Source organism: Arvicanthis niloticus, chromosome 1 (genome assembly GCF_011762505.2).
Source record: "Arvicanthis niloticus isolate mArvNil1 chromosome 1, mArvNil1.pat.X, whole genome shotgun sequence".
Lineage (NCBI taxonomy): Eukaryota > Metazoa > Chordata > Mammalia > Rodentia > Muridae > Arvicanthis > Arvicanthis niloticus.
In genome coordinates this window covers 52,510,173-52,526,831 of record NC_047658.1, presented here as the reverse complement: position 1 = coordinate 52,526,831, position 16,659 = coordinate 52,510,173, and the positions used below count along the sequence as shown (strand labels likewise).

Below are 16,659 nucleotides of genomic sequence, written 5' to 3'. Positions count from 1 at the left end.
TTCTCTATGTAGTTCTGGGTTTCCAGAAACTTACTAAGTACACCAGGCTGGCCTCAAACTCACAGAGACCCTTCTGCCTCTGCCTCCCAAGTGCTGGTATTAAAGGTGTGCATCAACACACCTAGCTTCCCCCATTTCCCCTTCGACGGGGTCTCCTGTAGTTCAAGCTGAGTTGAATTCTGTATGTAGTCAGGCGTGGCATTGAGCTTTTGATCCTTTTGCCTCTCTCAAGTGCTTCTGCCAGTGCACCTAGTATGTGGTGCTTTGTGCTTGACAGGCAGGCACCCTGCCCAATAAGTCTGAGTCTCACCCCCCAGTATGTAAGTTTTTTATTACATTTAATTTGCGTATGTGTCTAGATGCACATGTGCCAAGATGTACATGTAGAGGTCATAGGATAACTTGTGGGAGTCAGTTCTTTCCACCTGTGAATACTCAGGTCATCAGACTTGGAAGAGCCATATCTCCAGTGTTGCAGTGAGCTTTGTGCTCTTGGTGAGTTGCAGGCGAGCACTGGCTCAGGAGCTATCTTGGATCTGAAAATGTAACACACACACACACACATACACACACACACACACACACACACACACACACACACACACACACACGCTAATTAATTTTAAAATGTCTTCGCTACTTCAAAGGCTGATCACTCCTAGACTTTCCCCTGCTACCCCAGGACCAGTCAGGGAAGTGGCCAGTGGCTACTTACCCCAAAATTGACATGGCTGGGTAGCTTTGTCTCCTTCTTCTATTGCTTTTTCTTCTTCTTCCCCAGTCCTTGATTCTCCCTGTGCCCTACCCGAACAACTCTAAGTGTCCCAACTCGTGCCCAGCCATTGGCCACTGATACCTTTATTGATAGATCAAAAACCAACTGGAGACAAGGACCTTCAGCATCTGGACAAAGCAGTAGCACCAATCTCCAACACTCCAGTGCCAGAATATGCAGTGTTTAATGTGTCAGTTAAAAACTAAGAGTATAGTTGAATATGGTGGCTTGTACCTGTCATTCAAGTACTCAGAAGGCCGAAGCTGAAGGATCAGAGTTTGATGCCAACCTGGCCTACATGGTTCCAGCCAGTCTGTCGATAATGCTGCCAAACCACCACTTGCCTCGGAGAGCACCAGGTATACACATGGTACACACACATACATTCGTGCATGTTAAGCACCCATACCATTATTAAATTAAAAAAAAAATGTGTGTGTGTGTGTGTGTCAGTTTATACCTCTGATCTCGAACTCGGGAGGTGGAGGCAGAAAGGTCAGAAGTTCAAGATCATCTTCTGCTACACATCTATTTTAAGGCCAACCAAGGTTACTTGAAACCCTGTCTCATTTTTAAAAGGGAGAGGGGAAATGTGTTTGTCATATTAAAAGTGTTATTTAATCAGATAATAGGTTTACTAGTAATTTATTTAATGTTTAAACAGTTCTCCTTAGTTTTTTTTTTTTTTTTAAATGATCCTTGTAAGCCAGGGGTGTGGTTCAGTGGTGAAATGCTTCCATAGCCTGGGGAAGGCCTGGATTTCCATTTCCTACCCACAGATGGTAACAATGATAATGGTGATAAGAACAACACTTGAAATGGTATCACTACAGACTTTTTAATATTTAAAATTTCTTTTGCATTAGTCTATTTTCTTTTTTAAATTTTTGTTATGTTTAAATGTTACTCTTTTATGTGTAAAGGTATTTTGCCTGCACATCTGTCTTTATAGCATGTGTATGCAGTGCCTATGGAGGTGAGAAGAGGGCATCAGATCCTCTAGAATTGGAGAGGTTGTGAGCTGTAGTGTGGGTACTAGAAATTGAGCCCATTTCCTCTGAAAGGGCAGCTTGGAACTGTGGAACCATTTTTTGTGGCTTATTTTGCACAGGGACATTTTTATGTGAGGCGTGCAAGCATATTTTCTTCTATGTCTCCCTACCCTCTCCTACATGCATTATATATTTTATTTTACTCATTTTGATTTTGGGGTCTTGGGATGTAGTTCGAGTTAGCATTGAACTCAGCTTTATTGCCTCTGCTTCCCGGGTGCTGGTATTACAGACATTTACCGCTATTTCTAGCTACTTCCATGTGTTTTAAACTGGTATCTACATAAGAATTTCAAAAGCATTAGGTTTTTGTTTTTTATTTTGCTCCACTGGACAGCTTCACCTGACTACTGACCAGGCACTTGGCTCTTTGAGTGATAAAAATAAAATTCAACTCATTTTGACCCCCACCCCAACCTGTTTCTGTGACTGTCACATCTGCTCAGTTGTCTTTGACACAAACTAAGGGTCAATCTTGATTCTGCCGTGTCTAATTGGCCACCAATTGTTTTCCTCTCTCTTCTCCTTTATTGCTGTTCTATTTCAGGCCCTTGTCATTTCCTGCCTGGCTGTCATCATGACCTTTGAGAAGAAATGCTTTTCTAATAAGAAAAAGTTAATATATTCCCATAATGTGAAATGCTAGAAACAGGAAAATCTAGATTGAACCTGTCTTTGTAACTTTGAGATAAAAATCATTGCTAATGTTGTAGCCTCTCTTCATGTATAATTTTACATATAACTGAGATAATTCTATAAGTGCATTTTCTTTTTCTTTTCTCTGTTTTCTTATCCTTATCATTTGCATGTATATAATATATACACACAGTGTGTATCTATTTGAAAAAAATTTTTTTAGTTTTTTGTAAGTACTGGATATTTAGCTGAGGGCCTTGTCCACTGAGCTACAAACCTCAGCCTGACAATCTAAATAACAGGGTTTTTTTATTTATTTAATTTTGAGACAGAATCTCACTATGTAGCCTTGGATGGCCTGAAACTTGCTATGTAGATCAGGATGGCCTTGAACTCACAGAGATCTGCCTGCCTGTAATAAAAGCTTTAAGTATAACCATATAGTAGCTTAGCATGGTGGTACAAGACTGTAATCCCAACAGGAGGATTGCTGTGAGTTCAAGTTCAACAAAACAATAAGCAAACAGACAAATATTCCTGTAATCCCAGCACTTGGGAGGCAAGAAGAGTGCTGTAAGTTCATGTCAGCATGGACATAGTCCCACTAGCCTTCCATACAGGGTGATATCTTGTCTCAAAAACAAGATGTGGAAAACAAAACCAACCAAATGTTTTAAAAAAGAAAATCCATAAATAATAACAAATACAAATACAAACAGTGTTTCTTATAGCTCCCCAGTTTTGTTTTATGGTAGAATTTCTGGGGATCCAATGATGCCTGCCTCCCATTCCCAGGTATTCTGATGTGACTGGGTTTGTGTGTGACCTGGGCATGAGGATTTCTTTAAATTGCTTAGGTTATTCATTCCAGTGTACAGGAGCTTGGGAACCACTGCTGTCCCCATATATGTCTTCAAACAGTAGTGTCTGTGCCTGGATGATACCTGTCTTGAGTTTAATGTCCTGCTGATATGTTTACTTTTTACTAATGTTCTTATCACTGAAAACCTGGGTTTGAGTTCTGGATAACACAAAGCTCTTAGGGCCTTTTTAGAACTGGGTGTGAGACAGCAGGTAAGAGGAAAGATGCTCTCATGAGTTTCTCTACTTCTTCCTAGTTTCTGAAATTCTTAGACAGAAATCGCTATCGTCTATGTTACTTCTCTTTCTAAAACAAATAAACGCCTTGATAATGCAGTGTCACCTTTGTGCCGTTTTGTGCCTCGATGAGCTGTTTCCTCCATAATTAGCTGAACTCATAAGGTCATCATGGTCTGTATCTTCATAAATGGCAGAAGATGATCCAGTTCTCATTTGAATATTTGAATATGTTTAGTATTTTCAGATGAAGCCAGAATAAGGGCAGTGTTTTTTAAAGTTCATTCTTTTATATTGTTTGTCATTTGAAATTTTAAAAGGTTAAGGAATTAGTAACACTGCCCTTTTCAAGACTTGAGCATCCTTGAATTACAATGCTTAAAATGGAACTAGTTAGTGAAGAGTAATAACTAAAGAAATTCCTTTACTAGTTAGGAGAAACCAAGCTGAGTGTGATGATGCACACTTGAAGGCTGAGGTAAGAAAATCTCCACAGGTTTGAGGGCATCTTGATGTATATACTGTGAGACTGTGTCTCCAAAATGAATGAATGGAAGGAAGGAAGAGCATGAATTAGGACAACCTACTTTGAGGACAGAGTTATCTATGGCACAGTGGTTGTTAAAGTGCAGAGTGCACCACAGGGGTACATTGGCATCTGCTGCTTTGCTGAATTTCTAATTTTGAAATAGATGTAACCTGCCTTTCTGTATCTTTTTTCCTCCTAGTGGCAGCATGGAACCTGCTTTTCACAGAGGGGATCTCCTTTTCCTCACGAACCGAGTTGAAGATCCTATACGTGTGGGGGAAATCGTTGTTTTCAGGATAGAAGGAAGAGAGATTCCTATAGTACATCGAGTCCTAAAGATCCATGAAAAGTACATGCCAGTTTTTCATCTGTGTCTGTGGTTTTGTAAAGTTTTGTTTTAGAGTTTGAAGTGTTTATTTATTTGTTTGTTTGTTTGTTTGTTGGGTTTTTTTCGGGACAGGGTTTCTCTGTGTGGTCCTGGCTGTCCTGGAACTCACTCTATGGACCAGGCTGGCCTCGAACTCAGAAATCCACCAGCCTCTGCCTCCCAAGTGCTGGGATTAAAGGCATGTGCCACCGCTGCCCAGTTTGAATTGTTTAATTTTGATACATAAAAATTGTTGAGAAGTGGGGCTGGGCAATGGCTGAGCAGTTACTGAGAGTACTTGTTCTTGCAAAGGACCCAGGTTTGGCTCCCAGCACCTATGTGATGGCTTTTAACCATCTGTAGCTTTAGTTTCAGGTCATCTGATGCCTTCTTCTGACCTCTGGGGGCATCAGGCATGTTTTTGGCACACATACATGTGAGCAAAATGTTCATATACATAAAACATTTTTTAAAAAAGATAAAGAGGGCTGTAGATGTGGCCCAGCTGGTCAACTGAAACCCTGGGTCAGCACCCCCAGCACAGAAGGCCAACACCCAGGCCCTGAGTACATGTAATCCTAGCACATGGAAACAGACAGACAAGGTCAGTGTCATTGTTGCCTTACATAGCAAGTTGAAGGCTAGCCTGTGCTAATGAGTCTCTTCTCTAATAATAAAACACTGTAGAAAGTTCAGGGAATCCTCCATCTTTACTTCCACCCAGTTTTATGAAGTCTGGTGAACATTTGGAAAACTCTGGATGATAGGTATTTACCTATTTCTCTGAATATTTTTTCAGAAGTTTTTCTTGTTCTTTTCTAATTCTTTATCAGTCTGTGTGTGTCTCAAAAATCTTGTTGTAAAGAATATTCCTAAATATAATTCCCTGCTATAATGGAATATAAGTAACCTTAATGGATAAAGAAACCTTAAAATGAGAACAAACGCTGTAAAGCAATATAGTGACAATAAGTATGTGAACTTCTTTTGAAATACTGGAGTTAAACCAGGCCAGACCCAGATATATTGACTTTTCAAAGTTCAGTAAAGAGGGCTGGCCAGATGGCTCAACAGGTAAAGGCGCTTGCCATCAAGCCAGAGTGACCTGATTTCTGTCCCCAGAACCCACAGTAGAAGGAGAGAACCAAATCTCAAAAATTGTCTTCTAACCTCCACATATGCACTATGGCAATATACATAAATAGCATAATTGTAAATAAATTTAAGGTTTAAAATTTTTCAAGAAACTGGTGAGATGGCTCAGTGGGAAAAGGCATTTATTACCAAGCCTGATGACCTGAATTCACCCCCCAATCATCCACATGGTAAGAGACCTGACTCTCAATGTTGTCTTTGAACTCCCCATGTGAACCTGGTGTACGCAACACTGAACTCCTGACCTTCCTGCTTTTGCATCATGTGTTCTGGTGCCAGTGTGCCAAGCCCAAGATAAATTTCTAAAATCTAAGTTGTTTTTCTATATGGAATGTTAGATTTTAGAAACAGAAAGAACATATTTCTTTCACCTTAGGGTAAGAACAATGAGCAAAAAGTTTAGCTTCCCTGTGTCTTGCTTCCCTGTGTCTTGCTTTCTTAAGGTAGTGTAAAGAAAAATGAATCATGAACTCTGAAGTGGGTGGTCCCTGTCCAGCTGTGCATTCCCAGTCTTTCTAGTCTGTATTGTTTGAACTTATGGAAACTGAAGAGGAGGAGAGAAAGAAATGAACAAATGGGGTGGGATACTGGGGACCTGAAAGGCTCTCTTGCATTTAAGTCCTCAATTCTGACTGGTTCAACATCTTGTAGTTTTTCTCCATAATAGGTACTCATCTTGGGTGGTTTGTACCTTTATCCCAGCACCAGAGAAGTGAAGTCAAGAGATTGGTACAGTCTGAGCCATCCAAGACAGCAGAGTGAGGAAAGGTCACTTGTACCTTAACACTCAGGATCAGAATTGTTGTGATCTTCCTTTTGCCTCCTAGGTGTTGGGATTTCAGGCCAACACCACCGCACCTGGCTCTAGCAGATCTTGACAGGTGGATTGAGGGTGGCCACCAGGGAAAAGTATTTGTTCTGCATTAAGTCATTGAGAGAGATGTGTGCTTTTTCAAGAATCAATAGTGATCTCTCCTGATTCCAGCCCAGCAGGGGAAAGCACAGTATTTGCAGGTCTTTGGGACTAGCCCAGTCAGTGGCACTCTTTCCCTTCTGGCGGTTTCTCTTCAGCCTCTGAGAGGCTAGTGTTGGGTTTTTTTTTTGTTTGTTTGTTTGTTTGTTTGTTTTTGTTTTTTGTCTTTGTTTTGTTTTTGGTTTTGTTTTGGTTTTTTGGTTGACCTGTTCCTCCTCCCTGATGTTTCTGGCGTTGTCTTTAACCCCCAGGGTATCTCAGACATTCTTTCCGCTTACTGAATTGTTAGCTGCTGGTTACTTTTCTCTGTATATATTTGCATTTTTAAAACAGGAACCTCATTTTCAGTGTGCCATTTGCACGTAAGTGTCTTTGGTGTTTGTAACACCTCCCAGCTTTCTCCTGAATTCTTGCATGTTGGGAGTCAGCTTCCTGAGTGGGTATTTGTCAGTGGAAACCTGAAGCTCCTTCTCTTTTTTATAGACTGTGATTGTTAAAGACACTTGGATTAATTTTAGTCTGGTATTTATTAACTGTAAGTTTTGCTTTACATTTTAAGCTCACTAGAAGATGGGCAGGAGAGATGACTCGGTGATTAAGTGCACTTGTTCCCCTCCCCTTCCCAGAGGCAGTTCACATGTACCTCCAGGTCCAGGGGATCTAGTGCCTTTTTCTGCCCTCTGCAGGCTCCAGACATATGCACAGTACACATGCATGTATGCAGTCAGAGCACTAATAATTATAAAGTAAACCTAAAAGCAATTTTAGAAATTACTAGAATTAACCATTCCTTAGTAGCATTAAATTCCTTGACTTGTTTTTTTTTTTTTTTTTTTTTTGTTTTGTTTTTGTTTTTGTTTTTTTTGTTTTTTTTGTTTTGTTTTTTTTTTTTTTCCCTGAGATAGGGCCTCATGTAGCCCAGGCTGTCTTTCAACTCTGTGTGACCAGAGAACTCCTTCATTTTCCTGCCTTTACCTTTCAAGGATTGAGATTATAGGCATGTGCTGCCGTGCTCAATTTATTTGGGCTGAGATCAGATGCAAAGCCTAGTATAAGCTAGGCAAGAATTCACCACACTATGTCAGCAGCCCCAAAGCAATCATTTCTTCATTAGGCAAGACAGTTTATGGTTTTGTTTTCTTTTGTTTTTGGTTCTGCTTTTTTCTGTTTTGTTTTTGAGTTGGGTTCTCTATGCAGTCCTGGCTATCCTGGAACTTGCTCTGTAGATCAGGCTGGCCTTGAATTCACAGAGATACACCTGCCGCAGTCTCCTCTGTTGGGATTGAAAGCATGTGCCACTACACCTTGCCCAAGATAGTATTCTAATAAATGTTACCATACCTGAAAAATTGAGGCTTTTTTCCCACTTGAGACAGGGTTCCTCTGTAATAGTCCTAGCTGTCCTGGACTCATTTTGTAGACCAGGCCAGTCTTGAGGTCACAGAGATCTGCCTGCCTCTGCCTCCCTAGTACTGGGTTTAAAGGTGTGTACTACCACACTCCACTTTTCTTTTAAAACTTGTTTTTCTAATAATTACCTTATTTGCTAGAGGAAGACTAAGATAGTGTGATGCCACAGTGTCCTGTAGGCAGCCACTGTTTACCCCTTGGTCTGTGTTACTTTTGCTCTTACAGTTTGTATTTAAAGGTTTTCTAGTATGCACAGCGGGGTCTAATGAGTCCCACGTATCTACCATCTACCGGATGGTTAGCATGTGGCCATCTCTGTGCATGTGCATTCTCTTCATTTCTTTCTTTCTTGTGTAGTATTCAAGCCAGATCCTCGCTATCATAGCATGTCACATTACTGCTTAAGTAAATTTCTATAAAATAACCATTAAGCTTTTATTAACTAAAATTATAATTAGTGTGGGGAATAAATATATGCTATAATAAATTTAATTAAATACAATAGAAGTAATAACTATGGTGAAACCTTAGTACAATAAAGAGGAGTGTGTCATTTACACATTAAAAAAAAAGAAGTAATAACTAAATATATGGTGAATAAAAATGAACGATTCCTTAAGGTTATTAACTTTCTAGTTGTTTGACTTAGCAGTTTTATCGTGACTTTAACTGTTAGGTCAAATAAGGTCCTCAGCTGCAGCTGGCTGATATGGCCTTAATAGACACTTATTTTAATCACCTTTATTGTTTTTCAATTACATTTTTTCATTTGGGAGTGACTGCCAGTGCATATGGAGGTCAGAGGTCAACTGGAGAAATTGGTTCTTTCCTTGTACTCTGTGGTTTCTGGCCACCAAACTCAGGTTTGTCAGCCTTGGTGGCAAATGCCATCACCTGATGAGCCATCTCACCAGCTGCACGTTACAGACTCCTACTCCATTTTGAGGTTCCTTCTCTAACACACTTTGTCTCATGCAGAAATTTTCAGATTACTTAAAGGAACTATGCTGTTCAGTAGTTTCATATAGTCTCTACTTAACAGTTACTTCCTGGGGGATAATTAAATGTATTTTATTTGTTGGATATTGTAGGAAGTTGGTTGTGTATGTTTTAATTTAAATTGAGATTTGTTTCATATATTGGTTGATCTCCTCATGGTGTAAAACTTGCATGGTCATCTGTAGACACTCACGCTCCTCTGCAGCAGTGATGGTAAGGCTGGCGTAGTGCAGCCGGCTCCTTCACCACTCACTTCTCACTGACTTCTTAGCTCTCTCCATGCTAAGTAGTCCAGCTGTCAACATTCTGTTAGCCAATTACAGAACTGCTATTAGGCATGATGAGTGCCCAGTGCATGGTAACAAGAGCTGGTTCTGTGCATTAAATGCCATGAGGTGTTTGGTGATTTATGTTTTCTTACTCTTTGAAGGCAAGATGGGCATATCAAGTTTTTAACCAAAGGAGATAATAATGCCGTTGATGACCGAGGCCTCTATAAGCAAGGGCAACACTGGCTGGAAAAGAAAGATGTTGTAGGGAGAGCAAGAGGGTGAGTACCCAGGGGACACCGTGGGCTTTTCGTATTACTTTAAACATGGTCTTACTGTGCATGACTGAGTGCATAACTGTTGGTCCTGGTTACACCAGGTCACCTTTTTGTCCTTCAAAAGATATAAATCTTAAAGTGCACTTAAGTCTTAAGGCATACTAATTCTTGAAGGGAGGAATGGGATGCAATAAGAGAGTCGAATGTTAATGGTATAGTGGATATCACAATTAAATAAAAAAATGTTGGCCAGGTGCGGTGGTTCATACCTGTAATTCCAGCTCCTGGGAGGTAGACCAAGAGGACCAAACAATTCAAGGCCAGACTCACTAAAAATCTGTGAGTTTAAGGCTAGCCTGGGCTACCTGAGACCCTGGTATTCTCCTGAGACCATGATTCTTCTAAAAACAAGAATCATGTATTCAATTTACCCAAGGAGCATTGATATCTGTACTTGGCTAGGCTATTAGGATCTAAAATAGAGTTATTACTGCTTCGTGAAACAAGTTATTAGAATTTTATTGAGACAATTTAAATTGTTCATCTGAATTAGTTTTATTGTGTTAATACAGCCTATATTTATTTCAATATAAGTTGAAAGTTGATGAGATCAAATGAAAATTTTAAATTATATTAAGCCTGTTTATTTCAGATATTATCAGGAGAACAGATCAGTGGAGGACAGGAATTGTAAGTTACTGGCGTAAGGAAGTATGGAATTACTTCTTTAATATATTAATAGTATTAACAATAACTCACCTTTATTAGGGCTTGCTATATTCCAGACTCATTATATGTGCCTTATAAGTATTGCTTCATTTTAACCTCCAAACAACTTTTAAGACTTCCATTCTGCAGATGAGGAAACTCAGACAAGCCATGTTCTCTATCTGAGATCACGCTGATGGTGGTGGTATTAAGTGGCTGGAAGCTCCAGAGCCCATGCTCTGAGCCATCACAGCAGAATTGCGGGCATGGCGCCCCTCACCTGGGTGGGTGGGGGCTGGTTCTCTGTTTAGGTGCTTCATAGCATTCTAACTGTTGTCAGAACCTCTGCTCCTCACTCCAGACGTCAGCTGTGTACAGCCATCTCACTGTGATGCTGTGCTGTGCAAACAGGTGGCTGTTCTGAAAGAATGCTTCTTTAATTGTAGTATGAGAAATGGAGAGGAGTCCCAGATCAGAACAAGTACTACTGTGTTGTTTTGTCTGCAAATGCTCGTGTGTGTGTGGTGTGTGTGTGTACATACAACTTCAGGGGAATTTTTATATCCTATGTTGGAGCTAAACATAATCTGCATTAGGTCATTGGTAGCTCTGAGAACCAGATTTCCAGATTTCCTCATTTCCAAAGATGCTCCTATCATCAGACTCGCCCATCTCTCTGGTCTTTGTTTCCTTTAGCTGTAAGTCTGCAGGTACATTTAGAATGGCCAGGAAGCACCAGGGCTGCTTTACTTTCTTCCACCTCCATCAATTTTTTTGAGAGGTTTTCTCTATGTAACTCATTCTGTAGACCAGCTGGCCTTGAACTCAGAGATCCCCCTGCCTCTGCCTCCCAAGTGCTAGGATTAAAGGTGTGTGCCGTCGTGCCTGACGACATTTGTTATATAAGAGAATAATCACACTATTGTACAAAACCTTTTCACTTCAAGGTCATTAGTATATTTATAAATCAATACATTTCTTATCACTCACAGAGCTAGCACGCCGTTCTCTGGGTCTCATACATCTACGGCTGTCCTAGCATTAGCCGTTCTCTGGGTCTCATACATCTACGGCTGTCCTAGCATTAGCCCTGCTTAGCATGATTTCTAGTTTGCTTCTGTGAACACCAAAACATCTAACATTTGTTCTTAGATATATCCAGTTCTATCCAGTCTTCCCAGTAAAAATTTTAAGAAACAGTTGCTATGTAAAGCATATGCACGTTTTAAAGCTTTGTGACAAATTTTTCTGTATGCTTCCTCCATGGGAAAGTGTCCCTTTAGGTGCGTTTGGTTCTTCTCTGTTGTCGCTGTGGCTGCCTAGGCGACCCTGGGCTGGGTAAAGTAAAGATCTTATTTCCCAGGTAAAGTGAGTGCTTAGGCTTCCTCTCCAGGAACTTCTTTTAAAGTTCCAGACTAGATAACATTTAAACTAAAATCTCAATTTTTGACAGTATAAACTCTTTAGTGGCTTTTAATTTAAAAATGTAATCATCTGGATTCAGTAATGTTTCTATGAAATATAAAACACCTGGGACGTGGACAGCTGGCAGACGGTTTCACTGCCCAACTCACTTTTCATCGACTTTCCTTGCCACCGAGCTTGACACCTAATGTAATGAGTCACCTTCCTTTGTGGTAATCGTGTTTATAAAACACTAAGCTGATAGATATTTCAGAGTCGAACTGTACCTTACTCTCACAGGCAAGCCTGGACTGCAATGCAACTACCTTTCAATTTAAAAAAAAAAAAAAAGAAAGAAAGAAAGAAAGAAAGAAAAGGTTTTTTCTTGATTACTCACACTGACACTAATGTTTCTGAGCCAGGTTGTTTTTAAAAATGTTACTGAAACAGAATTCACATATAAGATTCTCTATTTTAAGGAGCATAGTTCACAGATTTTAACATATCTACAAGTTTTTGCAATCGTCACTACTTCCTAATTCCAGATCATTTCTCTCCACCCTCAAATAATCCTCCACATTTGTTAGCAAGCACAGCTCATGCCATCCTCCTGCAGCTGCTGACAGTGCTAACCGGCTGGGTAGGCATGGGCTCGTGTGCAGTATCTCCTGTAAACAGAATCAGTTGTGATCTTCTGTGCTTGGTTTCTTTTACCTATTCTAATTCTCAAGGTTAATTTGTCTTTTTTTTAATTTATTTTTTATTGAATATTTTATTTACATTTTAGATGCCATCCCCATTCCCCTCCCTAGAAAACCCCTATCCCATCTCCCCTTCTTTTTGCTTTTATACAATTTTTGGTTAATTCATCTTGTACCATACAATAAGATTTTTAGAAATGAAATTAATACTGTACCAACTAAAAATATTTAATAGAGATGACTTTGGAAAATCAGAAAGTTGGACCTGTTAGTCACAGAGAAGAGAGCAGTGTCAGAGAAAGATGAGAGATGGGCAGGAGAGTTGGTACAAAATGTTCCAGTGAAAAAGAATGAGATAAAGAGGGGAGCAGGAACAGTGATGCTGGAAGCATCCAGACAAAGCTGTCCCAACAGAAGAGGAAGTGTTCTTAACAGGAAGTGAAGTGCATCAGGCAAAATGTCTGCCCCTAAAGTGTGCCACAGGCTTTGATGGTAGAGTGGAAATGCTAATTACCCTGATGTGTTTAGTGCACACTGTATACATGTATTAAAATACCCCATAAAAAGTGATATGCCATAAAATGCATGTAAATCACATGTAAATGTAATACAAAGCTCATGTCTAGGTGCAGTGGCACATGTGTAGCCATAGCTGCCTGGGGCAGGGACTGGGTGCTCTCTTGAGGTCAAGTTGTTGGCAGCAGCACAGTGAGACCCTATTTTGAAAATTAAAAATATGGGGCTGATAGTTGACTCAGTGGTTAAGAGTCTTTGTTGTCCCTCCCAGAGTTTACAATACTTTGTAGGTGTCTCTTTTCAGCTTCTGGAGAGCTCACATGTTAACACAGGCTTGCTGTGGTGAAACCACTTGCTACCATGTACCTGTGCCACACACCTTCTATCAGACCTAAACATCTTGAACTTGAGTGTGCAAGAGCATTGTTTGGGGTGCATGTTTCAGGGATTTGTTTAAACTCAGAAAGTCTGGGGACACTAGAAAACTGTAATGGTGATTTTGTGTTTTGTATAGCCCAAGCTGGCCTCAAGCTCTCTGTTGTAGCTGAGAATGACTCCTGGCTCCACCTTTCAAATGTTGGAATTTAGGTGTGCACCCCCACACCTGAATTATGTGGTGCTGGAGATCAAACCCAGAGCTTCATACCTGTATGCTAGGCTAGCATTCTGCCTTCTGAGCTGCAGCTGCAGCCCCAAGTGACTCTGTTAAAGAAGAGCCAGCTGTCTGAGGCGTTAGCACATGGAAGGGGGTCTGGGGAGGGAGGGAGGAAGGCTAGTGTAGTTTTTAAAAAGAGAGTACAGGAGATGGAAAGTAAGAGTTGTTAAGAGGAAGTGAAAGACACTAGAAACAGTGTCTGTTGCAGTTTGCCTGTGGCTTCGATGGTGGAGGTGTTAACTGGGAGGTGATTTCTGTTTCTCTGGCCTATGGCATGGCAGGAAGGGTCTGTGCACACAGTGAAACTGGACTGTGATAAGAGAGTTGAAGTCCACTTGGGCCATTGCCACATTGTGGCCTGTCTACTCAGAAGTCGGCCGTTGGTGGGGAGAATGAAGAAAGGTGAACATTTGTGTTTGCTCACCTCCTTTCCTATCACATTAGTGACACCCTGGTAGTGTTTTTTGTTTTGTCCTGAATTATTGTTATTGTTGTTGTTCTTGTTGTTCTTGTTATTAGTTGTTGAGATAAGGTGTCATTGTGTAGCATAATTTGAGCTGGAACTTGATATGTAGACCAGGCTAGCCTTGAACTCAGATCCATACACATGCCTCTGCCTACCAAGGGCTGGGATTAAATGTGTGTACCACCAGCCCAGCCCCTGCTCTGAAGTCTTATAATGTTAAAAGTGTCTTACATACATAGAGAGAAGATTTAAAATCTGGAGAAAACGAAATTCCCAAGAAAATGAAAAGAAAAACCTATTCAAACATTCCACCAGGCAGTATGGGGCCAAAGGCAAACTTCAGCAATAGAGTCAGTGCCTGGCCTGGATGAAGCCCTGAGTTTGATCTCTAGCATGATGAAACTTGGTGTGGGAGTGTGTGCGCACCCGAATGCCATGTGCACCTGTGCGTGTTTACTGGAAAGTTGGGTGTACAAAGCCTTGAGGTTATGGGAGATCAAGATCGCTACTCTCAGAGTCAGAGGGGAAGCAGATAATTAGAACAACAAAGTTCTTAAAATTGTGACAAAGACCTCAAAGGGAAGTATATCAAATGTGCTAAGATTTGTCACCAAGTGTGTTGGCTCAGTTTGAGGGAATGAAGAAAAAAGAAAGCTAGTGAGAACACAGGGCTGGAGAGATGGTTCAGTGGTCAAAGTGCTCACAACTCAAATGTAAGTACCTGAGGTCAGATCCCCAGAGCCTCTGTAAACACTGGGTGGGCTTGGTCACCCACTTCTAATTCCAGTTTGAGAAAGAAATGAAAGTACAGATACAGCAGTCTAGAGGTAGGTATAGAAATAGGTTTGTGGGTTATTGAAACAAAAGAAGAAGGATTTCAAGAGCAAGTTGTAGTCATTAAAATCAAATACTGGGGCTGGAGAGATGGATCGGTAGGTAAGAGCACTGACTGCTCCTTCAGAGGACTTGGGTTCGATTCTCAACTCCCATGTGCAGCTAACAACCATCTGTAACTCCATTTCCAGAGGATCCAGTGCCCTCTTCTGGCATGTGTGCGTATCAGGTATATATACATACATACACACAGGCAGCACACTCATACACATAAATAAAATAAATAAATCTAAGAATTTAAAAGCATACTTCAGAAGTATATAGGAAGATGGAGGCTGAGGCTGGTTTGCTGCATGTGGTGATAAAAAAAAAAAAAATGGGTCTTGAGAAATTTCAGAGCTAGGCACAGTGACACGTGTACTCATCCCGGCATTTTAGGAGACTAAGGCAGGTGGAAGTAGCCTCAAGGCAGGCCTGGGCTGTACTGCAAGACCCTCTCTGATAAATAAAATGAGGATTAAGAGGACCAAAGCCAGGCCATGGTTAAATGAGTGGGGTGGTGGAGCCCTGTGCTCTTCTGTTCAGTGCCGACCTGACAGGAAGTACCTTGCAGTGTGCTGCCCAAGATTGGCAGCTCCCTAAAGGCTCCGAGGCCACACCCAGCCCCTAGCATTGGAGATACCAACTAAAGCTAAGGTCTCTGGTCTGGTACTGACCACTTCTGCCACACACAAGCCATGCACCTTGGATGCATGATCCTGTTTCCTCATCTATAAAATGGTCATAATCCTAACTTCTTTGTAATAGGCTATTGAAAGGAACAAATATAATGTATACAAGGGGACTTGGTGAACTGAAAATCAGTACTCTTGAAGGTACTAGTAATTAATAGTCAGTAAATGTTAGCAGCTGCTTCCTCTAGGGTGATTCTCTGTGATGATAAGTTGTTCACTTGTTTGTTCTAGGTTTGTTCCTTATATTGGAATTGTGACAATCCTCATGAATGACTATCCTAAATTTAAGGTAAGAATGCAACTGTATGTTTGATTAACAATGAACTGATCTAGGGTTGAGAGTATAGCTAAGTAGCACATGTGCTTAGCATGTGTGAGGCCCTAGATTCAGCCCACCTCCCCCACAGTGCTCTTTTGTTTAACTTTGGAAACTGTTAAATAGATTACAATTAAAGCATGAAGGAATAATGTAATTTAGTAATTGATCCTGGTCACAATTGAGTCTATGACCGATGAAGACTTAAGAGGTGTTAGAAGCATCCCTGACGTGTGTTCCTGTTTTATTTTCTAGTATGCAGTACTGTTCCTGCTGGGTTTATTTGTGCTGGTCCATCGTGAGTAAGAAGTCGACCTCCCTGTCCCTAGGAAGATGCTGTGCTTGTTGTTACTGAATGTTGGAGTAGATCCTGGTCTGTGATTGGCGGATATTCAGAGAACACACACGTTGGCACTTCTTGGTAGCACTGGTTTGCATTACTTTGTGTTTCCACACCTAAGGATGTGTGGGCGGGTGCATGTGCACCATGGAGTGCACACAAGGGGACTGTCAATCACAAGGTTTCATATGTTGTCATTGTCACTCTTTCACATTTTTGTACATCAGTGAATTTTTTATATTAAAAGGTTGAGCCAAAGCCCCCAGTGTTTGTATTTTGAAGCCAAGCTTCACTTTTAAAGTGCCTACAGAGTTCTGTAAATGAAAACACAGCTCTGCATGAGTTCAAACTTGTCGTTCCTCCTTACAGTGGGAATGGCACAGATTGAGGTGGTCATAAGTCTTAACTTTTCAAAATTTTAAATAAAAGACTTTGCACATTGAA

The 16,659-nt window shown here is 40.8% G+C and overlaps 1 protein-coding gene across 2 annotated transcripts in view; it reads left to right on the top strand.

The window, feature by feature from the left end:
* The window catches only part of Sec11a (SEC11 homolog A, signal peptidase complex subunit), a 28,528-nt gene extending 11,869 nt beyond the window's left edge, over window positions 1-16,659 (top strand). The window contains exons 3-6 of one of the 2 annotated variants that reach the window (XM_034524922.2): window positions 4,290-4,439; window positions 9,425-9,544; window positions 15,791-15,848; window positions 16,131-16,659. In XM_034524922.2, the coding sequence (XP_034380813.1) occupies window positions 4,290-4,439; window positions 9,425-9,544; window positions 15,791-15,848; window positions 16,131-16,181 (379 nt within the window). In that variant the 3' untranslated portion in view covers window positions 16,182-16,659. The remainder of the gene's footprint in view (window positions 1-4,289; window positions 4,440-9,424; window positions 9,545-15,790; window positions 15,849-16,130) is intronic. The other variant, XM_034524930.2, reaches the window with a different exon arrangement.